The sequence below is a fragment of the Oncorhynchus mykiss genome, chromosome 10 (assembly GCF_013265735.2).
Source record: "Oncorhynchus mykiss isolate Arlee chromosome 10, USDA_OmykA_1.1, whole genome shotgun sequence".
NCBI lineage: Eukaryota > Metazoa > Chordata > Actinopteri > Salmoniformes > Salmonidae > Oncorhynchus > Oncorhynchus mykiss.
The window spans coordinates 73099549-73120319 of NC_048574.1; the positions used below are offsets into that span (position 1 = coordinate 73099549).

Sequence of the window (20771 nt, forward strand, 5' to 3'; positions counted from 1 at the left end):
ATAAAGTACCCGGGCTTGATATGGCGACAACTACATTGCAATACACAGTAAATATATTAGATCTATTTTGAGCGTCATACCGTGAAAGTAAAGAGGTCAACTTCTAGGTTTAAAAGACATTCGGCAGTTGAACGCGAGGCTTTGAGCGAAGTAGAAGAACAATCCACTTTAAGTTTAGGGCTGCAGCCAGTTCATAACCTACTGTGGCAAATAGAGGGGTTCTCTGTCTGATCAAACCAGTAACCTACTGTGGCAAATAGAGGGGTTCTCTGTCTGATCAAACCAGTAACCTACTGTGGCAAATAGAGGGGTTCTCTGTCTGATCAAACCAGTGGTCAGTCAGCTTATATTTCAGAACAGGAAATCAAATAAAAAACAAACAACTCTTCATTCGATTCTTTATTTGTATTAATCATTCGTATTCCAGCAATTGTTTTTGGTGTACGCACATTTTTTTAATGCATCACTTTTTTTTTCACTACACCCAGCACCCTTCCCAACCTCTTCACCAAGAATGAGGTAAAACACCTCTCATGTTCCCCTCAAATGAACAATTGGACAACGATGAAGGGATGCTGTGTGAAGACTGTACACATAAAAATACACTTGAGGTTGTAGTCGAGGATGAACAACTGGGTCATCTGAATGGGGAAAGGGGACATAGGGAAGGGGTGGCGAACCCTCCCCCTGAAAGGCTGGGGGTGCAGGCTTTTGTTCCAGCCCTGCTATACCACACCTGATTCCGCTGAGGTTCCCCGATGAGCAGAATGTTAGTAGATTGAGATGGGTTGGGCCTAGACCAGCATTTCCCAAACTCGAGACCCCAAGGGGTGCACGTTTTGGTTTTCTCCCTAGCCCCAGCTAACACAGTCCTCCAATAAGCCGCAAATAATCCATCTTCAGTTTACATCGCAATTAGCTTAATCAGCTGTGTTTGCCAGGGATGGCCCCAGAGGACTGGAGTTGCCCATCCCTGCCCTGTGGAGTGATCGATAGAGAAGCAGAATTCAATTCAGGATGAGTCGTCAGGCAACGGTAAAGCAGAGCTGGAACAAAAGCCTCCACCTGCAGTAGGTCTCCAGGAGGAGGGAAGGCCACCCTTAGTGGCTTGGTGTGAAAGTACATTACATTATAGTCAGAAAAAGTCTACCTTCAAATTCCTTTTCACAATGAAAATACACGTAGTATACAGACCTTCTGTACACCGTGGATAAAAGAAAAGTACTATCTGTTGTCAACTCAACCGTAAGAAAGATGACAAAAAAAATGACAGACACTAACAACACTTACGTACAAAATGAGAAAGAGCTGGATATACCATTTGATCAAGACAACTGTTAACTTGTTTAATTTAAATAATAATGATAAAGTGTTAACAGACAATTTAAAAGAAAGAAAGAACAGAAAAGCGGATCATGATATTAATGGGGTAAAAACGACCAGCTGTTTAGTAACAGAATCATACCTCAAAACACGTTGATGTACAAACAGTACACATTAAAACGCATGTCATGTATAAAGGCATGCATACGTTATATGCATGAGCTCACACACACACACACACACACACAACATCCTTATAAATAGGTCCTTCATAGACCCAACTCTGAGACCGGACAGGCGTAGTGGCCAGTGATGCACAGGGTCTCCATAAGGAACAAGACCAAAGACACTGTTTGCCGGCAGGAGGTAGACGCCTTCTAACGACATTCTACACAAGAATGGCATTACACTGCCCACCCAATCAGTTGCATTGAAGCCAATCCAGCCAATGAAATGGAGGCAGACATTTTGTATATCCGTTACAGTGTGGATATGCTACGGATGTTGTTTGTTTAATAGTGAGGTATTTATTGGTTTTAGTCTGGTCATTAATGCAATGATAAAACTCAGTTCTTCTTCACAGGCTATTATGTTCCTTATCGGACTCCCTCCTCAGCCACCAACACACCACAACCTGTCCAATATTTAAGTTCTGGGTTCCTGGTGTCTTCTCACCTGGTTTCAAACACTGGCGGCTCATATCATGGCCCATTTCTCAAGTGCGTCTTCCCAGGGAATCTCAAATGCTCGTCTCCTTTATAAAAGTAAGCAGCACTCGATTTATTGACATGTCCCCCTTTTCCATACATACAACAGGTACATACAGTACAAACAGCAAGACATCGGTTCAGAATCAACAACTATCTGAATTGTAAAGGAAGGGAAAGAAGTAATTCCCAGTACCCATCAAGGTTGTTTTATGGGTAGTACCATATATATCTTCTGGGCTAACTGTCATCGTATCATAACATACAACATCCCACGACTTCAAATCATTCAGAGTATAAAATACAATTTTGAAATATATGTAAAGAGGTATGACGCATGGAATGATGTTACATGAAGACAATAACGACAATGCATTCATTATACAAACATAAGCGGAGTATCATTATCAAAAGAAATGTGTGATTTGTTTGTTTTGTTCGTCACATTCAGTGTTTTGAATGTATTTTCAGTAGAGTGGCCACTAGGTGGCGTCTGACTACACATAAACAGTCACAACGGGCACAAGCCACTTGATAATCAAACTCAAGCAGGTGGTTACTATAGGCACGTCTGTCTGTCTGTCTCTCTCTCCCTCCCCTCTCTCTCTCTCACTCTCTTCCTGTGTCTCTGCTAAAGTAGTACCATTTCTAAGTTAATTTACCCTACTCCTATTTAATACTAGCTTCATTCTCTTGCCATCTTCTCTCTCGTTTGCTCGCTCTATTCTCTTCCTCCTTTCTTAATACCCTTCCCCCTCCCTTTCACATCTCTCAATCTTTGTCCTTTCTCTCCCTCAGTCTCTTGATCTCTTCTATCCTTTTCTCTCTCTCTCCCTCTCTCTCTCTCTCGCTCTCTTTTAGTAGTGTAAATTAGTTAGTAAATAACTTGGTACCGTCTCTCAACTCTTTGTAATTTATTTAGCTAGTACCTAACTATACCAGTGTAGTCATCATTTTGACCACAGTCAAATCTAAACAAAGCCTGAGCCTATTTCTCTCTCTCGTTCCCTCGCTCCTGTGCCATCACTCAAACAAACACCCTAACACTCCACTGTGTGCTTGTGTGATTTCCCAAACCTCTAGGACCCTCCAATCAATCAGCATCTTCAGAGAATCTTCCAAAGTGTAATTGGACCTTTCCCCTCTACACCAAACCGCCACCCCATTTAAGTGCTGGTAGAGTCTGAATGAATTCATCGTCCCGTCTCCTCCTCTTCCTCCTATCATTGCTCCTCTTCCTCGGTGATGCCCTGTGCTTTCAGTTCATCCAGGACGTTGTCTAGATGGCTAGGGTCGGGGTAGCCGTGGCCCGTGAGGTTGGAGCCAAATTCCGTCTTGTGGTGTACCTCGTTCCAGATGACCGTGTCCAACTCGCCTGTGGTGCTGGACGTGCCCACTGAGAAGACCAGGCGCCGGTCCCACGCGGTCAGCAGGAGTCTGAGTACCTGGGGGAGAGAGAGAGCAAGGATGTGGAGGGAGAGGAGGTGGAGGGAGAGAGAGAGGAGGTAAAGGGAGAGGACGTGGAGGGAGAGAAGGTAGAGGGAGAGAAGGTAGAGGGAGAGAAGGTAGAGGGAGAGGACGTGGAGGGAGAGGACGTGGAGGGAGAGGACGTGGAGGGAGAGGACGTGGAGGGAGAGGACGTGGAGGGAGAGGACGTGGAGGGAGAGGACGTGGAGGGAGAGGACGTGGAGGGAGAGGACGTGGAGGGAGAGAAGGTGGAGGGAGAGAAGGTGGAGGGAGAAAAGGTGGAGGGAGAGAGGGAGAGAAGGTGGAGGGAGAGAAGGTGGAGGGAGAGAAGGTGGAGGGAGAGAAGGTGGAGGGAGAGGAGGTGGAGGGAGAGGAGGTGGAGGGAGAGGAGGTGGAGGGAGAGAAGGTGGAGGGAGAGAGGGAGAGGACGTGGAGGGAGAGGAGGTGGAGGGAAAAGGAAGTGAGATGGTTAGAGACGGATTCATAATTTCAACTTTCAGAGTTCCCTCGATACAACTTCAAGGGAAAACGTCCCGGGTTTATAAAGGACAAAGATTGGGCTAAAATCCAGAAAGCTTTGAGTTGTACTGGACAACAGGATCTGCTACAATGGAATATGTCAAAGCTTAGGTTCTTACCTTGCGTCCCTTCTCGCTGTCTGGGAGGTAGCAGTGACGCGGGAACCCTCTGGCTGTAAAGGGCTTGCCTGGGTTGGGGTGCTCTGGGCCCTGGGTGCCAGGCAGGACGTTGTAGATGATGCGGATGGTCTTGCAGTCATGGTGGCCAGGCAGCGAGTGGGGGATGACGTGGTACTCCATCTTCCCGGGCGGCTGGTTGCCCGTCTTCACGCCGTAGATGGTTTTGCAGGTGGGGCACTGCAGGCTGCCATCTTTGTTGCCGTTGTTGTACATGGCCACCAGGCACTGGAGGTGGTACTGGTGCCCACACTGGGCCAGGCGACCTATGAAGTCACCACCCTTGTAGCCTGACGCCCCCCCGAGGGCCTCCATACAGATGGTACAGTTCTGAGGAGAGGAGAGGAGAGGAGAGGAGAGGAGAGGATAGGAGGGATTCTTTAGCCAACCTGTAAGTACTTAGCTATCCAAAATAGGAAAAGCACCCACACAGCTGAGTCAGCCTGTTGCAGGTGAGTGGGAATCATTCAATAAAATTCTTGAAAGCGCTGACGAAGGCTAGCTGGCCAATAGGTAACGTTAATCAATGAAAGTGTTACAGGCCAGAGCAGCGTGCAGGTCTTTCTTTAAATATGTACTTGGCTATCCACATTTCCTTCAACAGATAATGTGTTGTGATGATAATGGACGCGTCCCAAATGACACCCTATGGGCCCTGGTGAAACGTATGGCACTTTATAGGGCATAGGGTGTCCTTTCAGACTTAACCAATGACTGGAGAGAACAGGTCTCACCTCCTCTGGTGCTATCCTGACTTTCTGAAGATACTGCTTCACCACCTCCTCTGTTGTCTTACCTGGAGAGAGGAGAGACAGGAGGAGAGAGAGAAGAGAGAAAAGAGAGAGAAAACATAAGGAGAAAGGAGGAGAGAGAGAAGGAGAGAAAGGAGAGAGAAAACATAAGGAGAGAGAGGAGGAGAGAGAGAAGAGAGAAAGGAGAAAGAAAACATAAGGAGAGACAGGAAAAGAGAGAGAAGAGAGAAAACATAAGGAGAGACAGGAGGAGAGAGAGAAGAGAGAAAGGAGAGAGAAAACATAAGGAGAGACAGGAAAAGAGAGAGAAGAGAGAAAGGAGAGAGAAAACATAAGGAGAGACAGGAGGAGAGAGAAGAGAGAAAGGAGAGAGAAAACATAAGGAAGGAAAGGAGGAGAGAGAAAACATAAGGAGAGAAAGGAGGAGAGAGAGAAAACATAAGGAGAGGAGAGAAAGGAGAGAGAAAACATAAGGAGAGAGAGGAGGAGAGAGAGAAGAGAGAAAGGAGAGAGAAAACAAGGAGACAGGAGGAGAGAGAGGAGAGAAAAGAGAGAGAAAACATAAGGAGAGACAGGAGGAGAGAGAGAAGGAGAGAAAAGAGAGAGAAAACATAAGGAGAGAGGAGGAGAGAGAGAAGAGAGAAAGGAGAGAGAAAACATAAGGAGACAGGAGGAGAGAGAGAAGGAGAGAGAACATATGAGTGTGTTGAGCAAAAATCTTCCACACAATGTAATGAATTTGTGTATAGGGGTGTCTGTGTGTGTGTGTGTGTGTGTGTGTGTGTGTGTGTATAGGCCTATATATTAGTGCTGGTTTTATAGTGTGTCCTATTGTACCTTTGCGGGCCTGTTTCTTGGTGGTCTTGCGGCAGCAGTGACCCAGGCCGGGGACGGGCTTGATGTCCCTCTTGCTGACGGGCGGGGGGTGCAGCACCAGTTTGGGTGGGCGGGTGAGACACACAGGGAACCCCGCAGCGCTCATCAGGATCCCCGTGATACCGGCCAGCGCTGGGTGGACCGGGCTGTTCCCACTGAGGTTCTTCACTGGGACAGTGGGCACGCTGAAACACAACGGGAACCACATGCTGGTTACACACTGGCATCTCACCAAACATACGCCTGGGAAGACTCTGGGAGTTGCAGCGCTGACCTGGGATCAGCTGTTACAGGACTTGCACTAAACAAACCCTCCCTCACACTAACAGACAGAAATACAGCAGGCTTACTGCTGACCCCCACACAGGGTTGGGACGAGCCTAGTCCGTGTGATTACAAGACGTTAACCAAGCCACCTACAGTATAGACAGGTAGAGAAGTCTGTCCCAAATGGCACCCCACCATAGATAGCGCACTACGTATAGGGCTCTGGTCCAAAGTAGTGCACTATGTAGTGAATAGGGTGCCATTTGGGAAGCAGTCGTTCAGGTGTACACGGGCCAGCTGTAATCTCTATTGGCAACAACACCTCACCTACTACGACCAGCTGCTGCATGTGACCAATTCAAAAAATGTCCAGGAGCCAATGACCTGTATGTGTGTGCCCATAAAATTAGAATAATCTATTTCTATGTGTGGCTGTGTGTGGCTGTGTGTGTGGCCCACAGGCCAGTCTCCTGATCTGGGTCAAAGACTCATACCATAGATGGTACTGCCAGATATCCTCTGTCTAGCCTGTACGTTTCAGAGAACACGGGTTGGGTCTAAGTGGCGCCCTATTCCCTACACAGCGAGCTACGCCTGACCAGAGCCCACGTAGGATGCCTCCAGCTATATACGGCTCTGACGGTGTCAGTCAAACAATCCCCTATTGTTTGTCCTTTGACATATTTCTGGATGATTCTAGAACGCGCCAATAGCGACTCTACCATTCTAGAGTCCAGGTAGAACGTCTGTGTCATTCACACCAAAGATATTGTACTATACTCTAGTTCCCCAGATCATCTACTTTTACCACAGACAACACAGCTTTTGAGTGTCAACGATATCGGAGCAGATAGATAAGATATGACGATTTGTGTTGTCCTTAGGTATCCTACATTGTCGATAAAATCAGCAGCAGCAGCACACACAAACACACACACACACACACTTCTTTCTAGGGATGGATACTCACATTAAGGACGTGAGGATTGTCATTCTCCCACAGAGGTCAGTCCCGACACAATCAATTAAGTAATAAACTACAAGAAAACGAGTCACGGAGGAATCGATTTCCTTTCTCTTCACCAGGGGAACAGAGAACCACTAGGGATGTGTCAATGAGAAGTTGAAGAAGAGGTTCCACTCCTCTTTACCTCTCTCTCTCTTTCTCTCTCTCTCTCTCTCTCTCTCTCTCTCTCACAGCTACAGAAACCTTTATTCTGTCTCTGAGCTGGACTCAGTTTCTGTTCTTTCTCTCTACAGACCTCCTCCTCTCCCTCTGTCCTAGAAGCCGTGTGTGAATCGGACCAAGTGTGTGTGTGTCCTGTCTTATATATGTAATCCGTGAGTTTCCATCTGCTGGCCAGTGACCTCAGAGAGAGGAGACGTCACAGAACTGACAGTGAGCATCACATCACACACCCAGGATCATGGATTACCTTCACCACGTCACCGGCTCTATTGACTAATACCACCCTGACTAACCACTTACGGAAACACACACACACACACACACACGGAACTGGGAAATCCCCAATAATGAACAACAAACTTGACCACAACACAACCCAGTCTTGACACGACTTGGCCTGGTCTTTTAAATGACTAGTAATATAATAACCACAGAGCTTCCCATGTGTAAACGGTACTGTACAGGCTACACCACAGAGTTGTGGAGTCTAACTAACCATGCTACATCTCCCCTCGACGGGGGGGTGTCATTTAGAATGGGCAAATATTATCAAAAACAATAGTTTTTTCCCCGTGCTGTTCCTCCTGCGCTGTTCCTCCTGCGCTGCCACGCATCACAAACAGGGTTTGCTGTTCGTTTTGTTGCTTCCCGACATGAAATTAGTCAGTCGCTCTGAGAGCTGTGAGTTACTGTCGCTGGTAGCAACCACACAGACACGGCAGGAGGGCTGAGCCTGGGAGCTTTGTTCCTCGTGTTGTGACCCACCAAAGTGAGGATATCATTGCTTTTGTGTGACCTTTCAAATAGACAATTACACTGCATGTTTACATACTGTGCATACTATGTAGTGATGGTAGTATAGTAATAATAGTTATAGATGGTATGTAGTGATGGTAGTATAGTAATAATAGTTATAGATGGTTTGTAGTGATGGTAGTATAGTAATAATAGTTAGATGGTATGTAGTGATGGTAGTATAGTAATAATAGTTATAGATGGTATGTAGTGATGGTAGTATAGTAATAATAGTTATAGATGGTATGTAGTGATGGTAGTATAGTAATAATAGTTATAGATGGTATGTAGTGATGGTAGTATAGTAATAACAGTTAGTTATAGATGGTATGTAGTGATGGTAGTATAGTAATAACAGTTATAGATGGTATGTAGTGATGGTAGTATAGTAATAATAGTTATAGATGGTATGTAGTGATGGTAGTATAGTAATAATAGTTATAGATGGTATGTAGTGATGGTAGTATAGTAATAATAGTTATAGATGGTATGTAGTGATGGTAGTATAGTAATGATAGTTATAGATGGTATGTAGTGATGGTAGTATAGTAATGATAGTTATAGATGGTATGTAGTGATGGTAGTATAGTAATAACAGTTATAGATGGTATGTAGTGATGGTAGTATAGTAATAATAGTTATAGATGGTATGTAGTGATGGTGGTATAGTAATAATAGTTATAGATGGTATGTAGTGATGGTAGTATAGTAATGATAGTTATAGATGGTATGTAGTGATGGTAGTATAGTAATAATAGTTATAGATGGTATGTAGTGATGGTAGTATAGTAATAATAGTTATAGATGGTATGTAGTGATGGTAGTATAGTAATAATAGTTATAGATGGTATGTAGTGATGGTAGTATAGTAATAATAGTTATAGATGATATATAGTAATAATAGTTATAGATGGTATGTAGTGATGGTAGTATAGTAATAATAGTTATAGATGGTATGTAGTGATGGTAGTATAGTAATACTAGTTATAGATGATATATAGTAATAATAGTTATAGATGGTATGTAGTGATGGTAGTATAGTAATAATAGTTATAGATGGTATGTAGTGATGGTAGTATAGTAATAATAGTTATAGATGGTATGTAGTGATGGTAGTATAGTAATAATAGTTATAGATGGTATGTAGTGATGGTAGTATAGTAATAATAGTTATAGATGGTATGTAGTGATGGTAGTATAGTAATAATAGTTATAGATGGTATGTTGTGACTACACCACAGCTCAGTTCATGGTCACCACACACCGCAGTTTAATAATGTCCTCTATTAACCAGTCAGTCGGCTATTAAACACTATGATAACATAACATATCTCTATCCTTAACCCAGTTTAAAGAAACTCCACCAGCCACTACCTGACGGGTCAACAAGCCACTACCTAACGGGTCCACCAGCCACTACCTGACGGGTCAACAAGCCACTACCTAACAGGTCAACAAGCCACTACCTAACAGGTCAACAAGCCACTACCTAACAGGTCAACAAGCCACTACCTAACAGGTCAACAAGCCACTACCTAACAGGTCCACCAGCCACTACCTAACAGGTCCACCAGCCACTACCTAACAGGTCCACCAGCCACTACCTAACAGGCCCACCAGCCACTACCTAACAGGTCAACAAGCCACTACCTAACGGGTCCACCAGCCACTACCTAACGGGTCCACCAGCCACTACCTAACAGGTCCACCAGCCACTACCTAACAGGTCCACCAGCCACTACCTAACAGGCCCACCAGCCACTACCTAACAGGTCAACAAGCCACTACCTAACGGGTCCACCAGCCACTACCTAACAGGTCCACCAGCCACTACCTAACAGGCCCACCAGCCACTACCTAACAGGTCAACAAGCCACTACCTAACGGGTCCACCAGCCTCTACCTAACGGGTCCACCAGCCACTACCTAACAGGTCCAGGAGGACATACAGACAGACAGGAAGACAGACAGGAAGACAGGAGGACAGACAGACAGGAGGACAGTGAAAGGGACTGGTGGCAGGTGACTGTCATCATCATCTGTTGCTTCCGGTTCAGGGTTCTTCTGCCTTAACAAGCTTTGAGTTGGAGCTAAGAGGCTTTTGGTTAACCCTCCCTGCAGGTGTCACAGTCACTGAGTGAGTGACTCACTGTGTGTGTGTAGGGCTGGGAATCGCCAGGGACCTCACGATACAGTATTATCATGATACCATATGTATTACAATTCTCACGATTCTAAATGTATTTCGATTCGCTACTGTGATTTCATTGCAGTTGGATGTTCCAAACATATTGCTCACCCCATGTCTGCTGCAGAGGGACAAGAGGGAGCCATGAGAACATGACTTTTAATCAGTCATGGAAATGAAAGTGATGAAAACCAAATGTCTCCGTATTGAAACAGATGGAGAACAAGCTCTGAAGGAAGGACACTGGAGTTTTGAGGCAGCTGGCGCGAAAATAATACTGCGAGGGCTTCCTGAGTGGGGCAGCGGTCTACGGCAATGCATCGCAGTGCTGGAGGCGTCACTACAGACCCGGGTTTGATCCCAGGCTGTATTACAAGCGACCGTGATCGGGAGGTCCCACGGGGACTGTGGGTGTTAAGAAGGGTGGTTAGGCGAGTCATGCTTCAGAGGACGCATGACTCCACCTTCGCCTCCCGAGCCTATTGGGGAGTTACAGCGATGAGACAAGATCAGAACTGGGGGTAAAATACATGTGTTCAATCTTGCGATATTGTCAAAACAACAAGACACGATATATCGTCAAAAATGATATGATATCCCCATATGTTACTGTATAGATTTTTTCAGAAAGAACCCTTTGGTGGTGAAAAAAGTTCCACTTGGAACCCCCAAAAAATGGTTTTCAGGGGGTTCTCCTATGGGGACAGTTGAACAACTCTTATGGTTCTAGGTAGCTACTTCTTCTCTAAGAGTTTACAGTAGATACAGTCTGACCTCAAGTCAGTGTTGTTGACAACTTGACACACACACAGGGGTCATGTTAAGTGCTGAATGGCCTATTAGACCTATGACCAGACCTGAGCTGAATGAAGATGGAGACAGTAACCAGTCAGTGAGGTTATTAATACTACAGTAAGCCGTACGAGACCGCTGACCGTGCAGCGTGACGGATATTGTGAGGTAGAAATGCACAGTGGAGAAGGTTTAGTCTCGTTTGAGCCCCAGCTTATCTACAATGCATTAACACAATTCCCAGCTGTCCTACTGACACACACACACAAACACACACACACCTGGAACAATGAGTGAGTCCGAGACAGAGAGACAGAAAGACAGAGACAACCACTCATCATTACACACAGCAACTAGAGACGATAGGTGTAATCCATCATATATATATATATACAGTGCCTTGCGAAAGTATTCGGCCCCCTTGAACTTTGCGACCTTTTTCCACATTTCAGGCTTCAAACATAAATATATAAAACTGTATTTTTTTGTGAAGAATCAACAACAAGTGGGACACAATCATGAAGTGGAACGACATTTATTGGATATTTCAAACTTTTTTAACAAATCAAAAACTGAAAAATTGGGCGTGCAAAATTATTCAGCCCCCTTAAGTTAATACTTTGTAGCGCCACCTTTTGCTGCGATTACAGCTGTAAGTCGCTTGGGGTATGTCTCTATCAGTTTTGCACATCGAGAGACTGACATTTTTTCACATTCCTCCTTGCAAAACAGCTCGAGCTCAGTGAGGTTGGATGGAGAGCATTTGTGAACAGCAGTTTTCAGTTCTTTCCACAGATTCTCGATTGGATTCAGGTCTGGACTTTGACTTGGCCATTCTAACACCTGGATATGTTTATTTTTGAACCATTCCATTGTAGATTTTGCTTTATGTTTTGGATCATTGTCTTGTTGGAAGACAAATCTCCATCCCAGTCTCAGGTCTTTTGCAGACTCCATCAGGTTTTCTTCCAGAATGGTCCTGTATTTGGCTCCATCCATCTTCCTATCAATTTTAACCATCTTCCCTGTCCCTGCTGAAGAAAAGCAGGCCCAAACCATGATGCTGCCACCACCATGTTTGACAGTGGGGATGGTGTGTTCAGGGTGATGAGCTGTGTTGCTTTTACGCCAAACATAACGTTTTGCATTGTTGCCAAAAAGTTCAATTTTGGTTTCATCTGACCAGAGCACCTTCTTCCACATGTTTGGTGTGTCTCCCAGGTGGCTTGTGGCAAACTTTAAACAACACTTTTTATGGATATCTTTAAGAAATGGCTTTCTTCTTGCCACTCTTCCATAAAGGCCAGATTTGTGCAATATACGACTAATTGTTGTTCTATGGACAGAGTCTCCCACCTCAGCTGTAGATCTCTGCAGTTCATCCAGAGTGATTATGGGCCTCTTGGCTGCATCTCTGATCAGTCTTCTCCTTGTATGAGCTGAAAGTTTAGAGGGACGGCCAGGTCTTGGTAGATTTGCAGTGGTCTGATACTCCTTCCATTTCAATATTATCGCTTGCACAGTGCTCCTTGGGATGTTTAAAGCTTGGGAAATCTTTTTGTATCCAAATCCGGCTTTAAACTTCTTCACAACAGTATCTCGGACATGCCTGGTGTGTTCCTTGTTCTTCATGATGCTCTCTGCGCTTTTAACGGACCTCTGAGACTATCACAGTGCAGGTGCATTTATACGGAGACTTGATTACACACAGGTGGATTGTATTTATCATCATTAGTTATTTAGGTCAACATTGGATCATTCAGAGATCCTCACTGAACTTCTGGAGAGAGTTTGCTGCACTGAAAGTAAAGGGGCTGAATAATTTTGCACGCCCAATTTTTCAGTTTTTGATTTGTTAAAAAAGTTTGAAATATCCAATAAATGTTGTTCCACTTCATGATTGTGTCCCACTTGTTGTTGATTCTTCACAAAAAAATACAGTTTTATATCTTTATGTTTGAAGCCTGAAATGTGGCAAAAGGTCGCAAAGTTCAAGGGGGACGAATACTTTTGCAAGGCACTAATATAAATATAAATATAAATATAAATATATATATATATATATATATATATATATATATATATATATATATATATATATATATATATATATATACACACACACACACACCTGACACACACATGTACCCACTCAGATCAGTGGAGGCTGCTGAGGGGATGACGGCTCATAATAATGTCCAGAACGGAGCGAACGGAATGGCATCAAACACCTGGAAACCATGGAAACCATGTGTTTGATATATTTGATACCATTCCACTGATTCTGCTCCAGTCATTACCACGAGTGTATCCTCCCCAATTAAGGTGCCACCAACCACCTGTGACGCAGACGCAGTGACACACACTAGCATGTCTGCACTCAGATAGTTACACACACTGTTGTAGGCCTCCACAAAGCCCTAAATAGAGGAGATCTTCACTAACACATGGCCTGCTTCACCTACAGTACATAGGCACTACCACATGGCCTGCTTCACCTATAGTACATAGGCACTAACACATGGCCTGCTTCACCTACAGTACATAGGCACTAACACGTTGCCTGCTTCACCTATAGTACATAGGCACTAACACATGGCCTGCTTCACCTACAGCACATAGGCACTAACACATGGCCTGCTTCACCTATAGTACATAGGCACTAACACATGGCCTGCTTCACCTACAGTACACAGGCACTAACACATGGCCTGCTTCACCTATAGTACATAGGCACTAACACATGGCCTGCTTCACCTACAGTACATAGGCACTAACACATGGCCTGCTTCACCTACAGTACATAGGCACTAACACATGGCCTGCTTCACCTACAGTACATAGGCACTAACACATGGCCTGCTTCACCTACAGCACATAGGCACTAACACATGGCCTGCTTCACCTACAGTACATAGGCACTAACACATGGCCTGCTTCACCTACAGCACATAGGCACTAACACATGGCATGCTTCACCTACAGTACATAGGCACTAACACATGGCCTGCTTCACCTACAGCACATAGGCACTAACACATGGCATGCTTCACCTACAGTACATAGGCACTAACACATGGCCTGCTTCACCTACAGTACATAGGCACTAACACATGGCCTGCTTCACCTACAGTACATAGGCACTACCACATGGCCTGCTTCACCTACAGCACATAAGGCACTAACACATTTGACCTTAAAGGCTCAGTGCAGTCAAAAACGTGATTTCCATATTTTTTTATATACACTGAGTGTACAAAACATTGAGTACACCTGTTCTTTCAATGACAGACTGACCAGGTGAATCCAGATGAAAGCTGTGATTCCTTATTGATGTCACATGTTACATCCACTTCAAATCAGCATAGATGAAGGGGAGGAGTCAGGTTAAAAAAGGATTTTTAAGTCTTGAGAGAATTGAGACATGGATTGTGTATGTGTACCATACAGAGGGTGAAGAGGCAAGACAAAATATTTTAGTGCCTTTGAACGGGGTATTGTTGGTGCACCAGTTTGTGTCAAGAACTGCAACGCTGCTGGGTTTTTCACGCTCAACAGTTTGAGTTGGAATAATACTGAGAGATTGTGAAAGTGATGATAATGCCCTTTTAGTGTAAGAGCTGTTTGGGGGGGGTGGAGTTTTGGCCTCCCTGGTGACATCACCAGGCGGGAAATTAGTTGACAGACCAATAAGAAAGAGAGTTCTAAACCTCTCTGCCAATAATAACTTGTTTTCAGTTGTCCCCTCCCCACTCAGACCACTCCCAGACAGCCCGAGCAGAATTCTTGCTTGAGAAATGACTCTTTGCTAAGAAGCTATTTTTGTTTCTTTTTGACCATTTTCATTGAAAACCATCGCAGTCACCTCATTGTTAGCCAGAAATGATTTGATATTGAGATAAAAACATCTGCATTGGGCCTTTACTACATGGAGCCCATTATCCAGAATGCAGATGAAACAAATGAACTGGATGTCTTTCCCACACTCCTCTTCATCGACGTCCTTCACCCAGATCTCTATTTGTTTCTTTCTCTTCCATTCATCTGTTCCTCTTTTCTCAGGGTCAGATGAGGTCTTACTTTTTCCAAGGCCCTTCCCCTCTGAGTCTGTCTGTTGTTTTATCTGTATATTCCTCTCCCTTCTTTATATCCTACCATCTCTCTCTCCCTCTCTCACTCTCCCTCACTCACTCTCACACCTCCTGTGCTAATTAGTTAATAATGACATTATTATAGACTTGAATTAGCATCTCTGCATCTCAGCCGGGTGAGAAACTCTGGTTCCTAGATAATCACACTTCCTGCTTCTGAATAGGATGCAGTTTCTCCTGAACCCTGATCTAAGATCAGTTTGGTTAAGGTTAGGATTAGGAAGGCTGATCCTAGATCTACTAAGACTACTGTACTAGTCAACCTAGTGCACTCAGTGTACATACTTTACTAGTTAGCTTAGGAAGACAATGGAATGTGGACATTGCAGTGCACAGTTTATTTCTCTTTGGGGTTGTTTGTTTGTGTATCTAGTGTCTTAGTGGGAGAGGGGCAGACAGACAGTGAGACTGGGGAGGGTGGTGGAGGAGAGGAGGGTGGGGGAGAAGAGAAAGGAGGGTGGGGTGGGGGAGAGGAGGGTGGGGTGGGGGAGAAGAGAAAGGAGGGTGGGGTGGGGGAGAGGAGGGTGGGGTGGGGTGGGGTGGGGGAGAAGAGAAAGGAGGGTGGCTGGGGGAGAGGAGGGTGGGGGAGAAGAGGGAGAGAAGGGTGGGGGAGAAGAGAAAGGAGGGTGGGGTGGGGGAGAGGAGGGTGGGGTGGGGGAGAAGAGAAAGGAGGGTGGGGTGGGGGAGAGGAGGGTGGGGTGGGGGAGAGGAGGGTGGGGTGGGGTGGGGGAGAAGAGAAAGGAGGGTGGCTGGGGGAGAGGAGGGTGGGGGAGAAGAGTGAGAGGAGGGTGGGGGAGAAGAAAGAGAGGAGGGTGGGGGAGAGGAGGGTTGGGTGTGGGAGAAGAGAGAGGAGGGTGGGGTGGGAGAGCCTCTTGACCCCTAGTGACCCTAACCCCCACTCCATCACACACTCCTCCCCTTCTTTGTTATCTCTCTTCCTCTCCTCCCCCTCCTCTCCTCCCTGTGTCCCCAGATGGTCATGAAGATTGAATGATTTAGCCTTGGGAGCAACAAACTCCCAAGCATTCTCATACTCTCGTGTGTAAGTACACACACACACTTAAAACACCAGTTTGTTATTCCATAACTTTGGTACATTTGAAAATTGCTAACCAATATGCTGTATGAAAACGGCATCACAGCCAGACAAAGCAGTAGATTGGTGGACTATTAAAGTGGCAGAGAGCTCCCCTATTGGCCAGACACAGTCAATGCAACCCTGTTGCGTTACAAAATACTGTACCTGTTGCCATATGAATAAATTGTATCAATTTCAATTGTGTTCTATTATTTTTTTAAACTTTTGGCTCGGTTTCCAGAGATTCTATTACCCTTGCTCTCTCTCTCTCTCTTCAATTAAATTCAATTCTATTTAAGGGTTTTATTGGCATGGGAAACAGTTTACATCGCCAAAGCAAGTGAAATGATAAACAAAAGTGAAATAAACAAAAAGTGAGGAGTAAATATTACACACACAACTTCCCAAATAATAGAGACATTTAACATGTCATTATGTCTATATACAGTGTAATGGTGTTACTACACTGTCTCCCTCTCGCTCCTCTTTTCTCAGCCCTCTGAAACCCTTCCTCCCCCTTTCTGTTTTCACTCTGTCGTCTCTTTCTCACACTCCCCCACTAGAAGAAAGAGAGACACATTCCTGCAGCTTTGTGAGGACGTCAATATTGACTTTCTCTGTGTGTGTGTCCCCCTTGGTTTGAAACAATTTCACAACTCCGTGTGTGTGCGACAACTGACTGACAACGTAACACTGCTCTGCATATTACAATCAACAATCTAGGTTTGCTCCCTCCCTCCCTCCCTCCCTCCCTCCCTCCCTCCGGCTGTGGCCTGATTGTGATCAATCTCTGCTAGTTGCTGAGTTGTTCCTTTGTCCGTCCCTCCCCTCCTTCCCTCTGACAGTGTCTGTGTCTAGCTGGCTATGTCTACCCCCCCAAACTCCCTAAATGTAGGTCTCTCTTGCTCCCCAACCCCCCAAGATCCTCCTTGACAAAAGCCTCAAGACAGACCGAGACGGAGCATTACAATGATGACTGTGGCTTCTGCTTTTGTCTTCCTTCTACCCCCGCACTCCCTACTATCCAGAAATCCCTTCACCCCCATGCATATATCCCTCGACCTCCCCTTCTCCGCCCCTAACCTTCTACTCCCCAAAAACAACCCCCCTACCTGCCCCCCCAGCCCAGACCCTGTTGTTCCGGGCTGGCCACTGCAGAGGCGGGCATTGTGTTGCGAATGCCGACTAGGCCTCAATGCAGCCACAAAGGTTGCCGTGGAAACGCTTGGGCGCACACAATAGAGCCCGGGATGGGCCCCCAGAACACAGGAGTCCTGGGAAACCCAAAGAGAGAGAGAGAGACAGAGCGAAGGAAGAGTCGGAGGGGGTGGGCGAGTGCAGGGTAGAGGGGGAAGAGAGTGACGGTGGGAGGCCTCCTCCCCTCCCTCCATCCCCTCATTCCTCCCCTCCCTCCATCCCCTCATTCCTCCCCTCCCTCCATTCCCTCATTCCATCCCCTCATTCCCCCCCTCCCTCCATCCCCTCATTCCTCCACAACCGCTCCTTTCTTTCTGGACCCCAGATGGTCATCTGTCAGAGGGGCTGCTGGGAGAGTTAGATGCGTCCTCCCTCTCACAAGTAGACACAGTCCCACATCCACTGACCCGTAAAGACTCACTTCCAAAGCATCCAAAGAGGAGACGAATGTAGCCATCTCAACAACACAGTGTTTCCATAATGGAAGACCAAGTAGAACCAGATGAGATCATCCAGAATCATTCAGTCATAACAACAACTCAACCAAAACCATCTCACTCACCGTGGCAACCACTGAGTGTTTGTGTGTATCAGTTACATCAGTGTGTGTGTGTTTGTGAGTGTATGTTATTGTGTGTATGTGTGTCACTCACCCAGAGGCAATGAGGGCTCGTGACTGGGCCATGGCTATGCGTTGCAGGGCGGGCTGGCTGAGCCCAGCCAGACTGGACCGCTGGGGCAGGGGGGCAGAGCACGGCGCCGAGCGCTGGGGAGCCATGGGCCGCGGCGACGGGGACGGCACGGGAGAGGGCGGTGACGTCACGGCGGTCGCCGGGGTGACGAGCGTGGCGGTGGGCACCGATTGACTCGTGGAGGAGGGAGAGGGGGGCGGCACGGACGGACGGCGGCCCTGATTGGAGGAGGGCGGCTGAGGGGGCGGGAGAGAGGGAGGAGGGGGTCGGTTGGAGATGGAGAGGGTGCCCGTTTGGGCGCTGAGGAGGGAGAGGGAGCGGGCGAAGAGGGCAGCATTCCGTCGCGGTGAGGACTGGTTCCGGGATATGGAGAGTCCGTGAGGTAAGGTTTTGGAGTAGGCAGATCTAGCGGGGGAGCTCCTGAGTTGGCCCCGCCCCAGGGTGGCAGATTTGGGGCTGGGTGGTTTACTCTGAGGTTTACTCGGCCGGTGGCCCAACTTGTGTGTCGATGACCTCACTGTGCTCTGCTTCACACTAAAGACCAGCATGCACTGCTGGCAGGAGCACGGCTGCCCGGCGAGGGACTGCATGGTCGCCAGCCCGCCGCTTGGGTACACAGCGCGCCCGTTGACGCCCGACACCCCAACACCCAGTAACGCTCCCGTTGGACCCGATCCTCCACCTCCGTTCCTGGGTACCGGTCCTGACACTAGTGGGTAGGCCACGTCGGACCTCCGCTGTATCCTGCGTTGTCTCTGGGTCTGCCTGTTGATCTGGGTCATGCCCTGCAGGTCCACCAGGTAGCAGAATCCCAGCGGCGCCAGGTCCAGCCAGGGCTGCTGGCGGTCCCGGGCCGTCTGGATGGCGATGCCGACCTCCGTGTCGTACTGGGTCCAGGAGCCCGTGTCGTTCTCCCACTCCCACAGCCAACCCTGGCCCGGCGCCGACGTGGGATCGTAGAAGCTACGGCGCACCGGCCGGATCATACCTGCAGGGGGAGATGCTGGGGTTAGTACGACTATCAATCAATCAAATGTATTTTTCCAATGGCAGTTGTCACAAAGGGCTTCACAGTAAACTAGTCTAGACACTGAAGAGCAAGCAGAAGCACGGTGGACAGGACGAAGGCCCTGGATGGAAGAAACCTTGAGAGGAACCAGGAATGCATGACTACATCATGAAAAGAGTAGGAAATGGTACTAACATTGTCGTTTCAGTGTGGAGAGGTTGAAACAGGAACAGAAATGCATGTGGGAACACTTTCGTATGGTTTTAATTGACAAGCTAGATTCTCCCCACAGAAGTGAAAGTTAATATTCACATTCACACATCCTCTGACCTGAACTCCACCCTAACTCAAATGACCTGAACTCATCCCTAACTCAAATGACCTGAACTCATCCCCAACTCAAATTACCTGAACTTCAATCCCAACTCAAATGACCTGAACTCATCTAACTCAAATGACCTGAACTCATCTAACTCAAATGACCTGAACTCATCTAACTGAAATGACCTGAACTCATCTAACTCAACCCCAACGACCTGAACTCATCTAACTCAACCCCAACGACCTGAACTCATCTAACTCAACCCCAACGACCTGAACTCATCTAACTCAACCCCAACGACCTGAACTCAAATTAAAGTATTTCCAAATGCAGTCAGCCAAACAGCTACAAAGACACTCTTAATGACCAACAGTAATACAGTTGTTTAGGGAAGCGAATAGTTGTCAAAATTCCATTTGAAATGCATATTGGTTCATGATGAATCGATAGTGGTAACCATAGAGATGTTTAATGGGTTTAAAATCAACCAAACCAGCAGGCCTAGTATGGCACCACACATCGGTGCCAAACCGAGGAGGATCAAGAACCGTCCAATCAGAGACGAGCTTGGTAACCAGGGGCAACGTGTGGCACGACCATTCAGCCAATGCCAAGGTAGAGAGAAGAGGGACCCACACTGAGGCCTGGCTGAGACAGACTGGGACACACAGACATCAAAAGAGGTGGCTGAATGCAGCAGGCCTAGCAATGTTTGTTAGAGGCACACAGACAAGGGTATTGTGTGTGTGAGAGAGAGACCCTTTGAATTGAGAGAGAGAGAGAGAGAGAGACCCATTGAATTGAACGAGAGAGAGAGACCCATTGAATTGAGAGAGAGAGACCCTTTGAATTGAATTGAGAGAGAGAGACCCATTGAATTGAGAGAGAGAGAGAGAGAGAGACCCATTGAATTGAGAGAGAGACCCTTTGAATTGAATTGAGAGAGAGAGAGACCCATTGAATTGAACGAGAGAGAGAGACCCATTGAATTGAACGAGAGAGAGAGACCCATTGAATTGAGAGAGAGAGAGACCCATTGAATTGAACGAGAGAGAGAGAGACCCATTGAATTGAACGAGAGAGAGAGACCCATTGAATTGAGAGAGAGACCCTTTGAATTGAATTGAGAGAGAGAGACCCATTGAATTGAATTGAGAGAGAGAGACCCATTGAATTGAGAGAGAGAGAGACCCTTTGAATTGAGAGAGAGACCCTTTGAATTGAATTGAGAGAGAGAGACCCATTGAATTGAATTGAGAGAGAGAGACTCA

At 46.5% G+C, this 20771-nt stretch overlaps 1 protein-coding gene across 2 annotated transcripts in view; it reads right to left on the reverse strand.

Annotated features, from left to right (window-relative positions):
• Nucleotides 1-384: 384 nt before the first annotated feature.
• The window catches only part of LOC110533210 (E3 ubiquitin-protein ligase DTX4), a 35644-nt gene continuing 15257 nt past the window's right edge, over nucleotides 385-20771 (reverse strand). For both annotated transcript variants that reach the window (XM_036933924.1, XM_036933925.1), the window contains exons 3-7: nucleotides 18131-19157; nucleotides 5782-6005; nucleotides 4927-4988; nucleotides 4136-4522; nucleotides 385-3475 (exon numbers count right to left, since the gene is read on the reverse strand). In XM_036933924.1, the coding sequence (XP_036789819.1) occupies nucleotides 3254-3475; nucleotides 4136-4522; nucleotides 4927-4988; nucleotides 5782-6005; nucleotides 18131-19157 (1922 nt within the window). In that variant the 3' untranslated portion in view covers nucleotides 385-3253. The remainder of the gene's footprint in view (nucleotides 3476-4135; nucleotides 4523-4926; nucleotides 4989-5781; nucleotides 6006-18130; nucleotides 19158-20771) is intronic.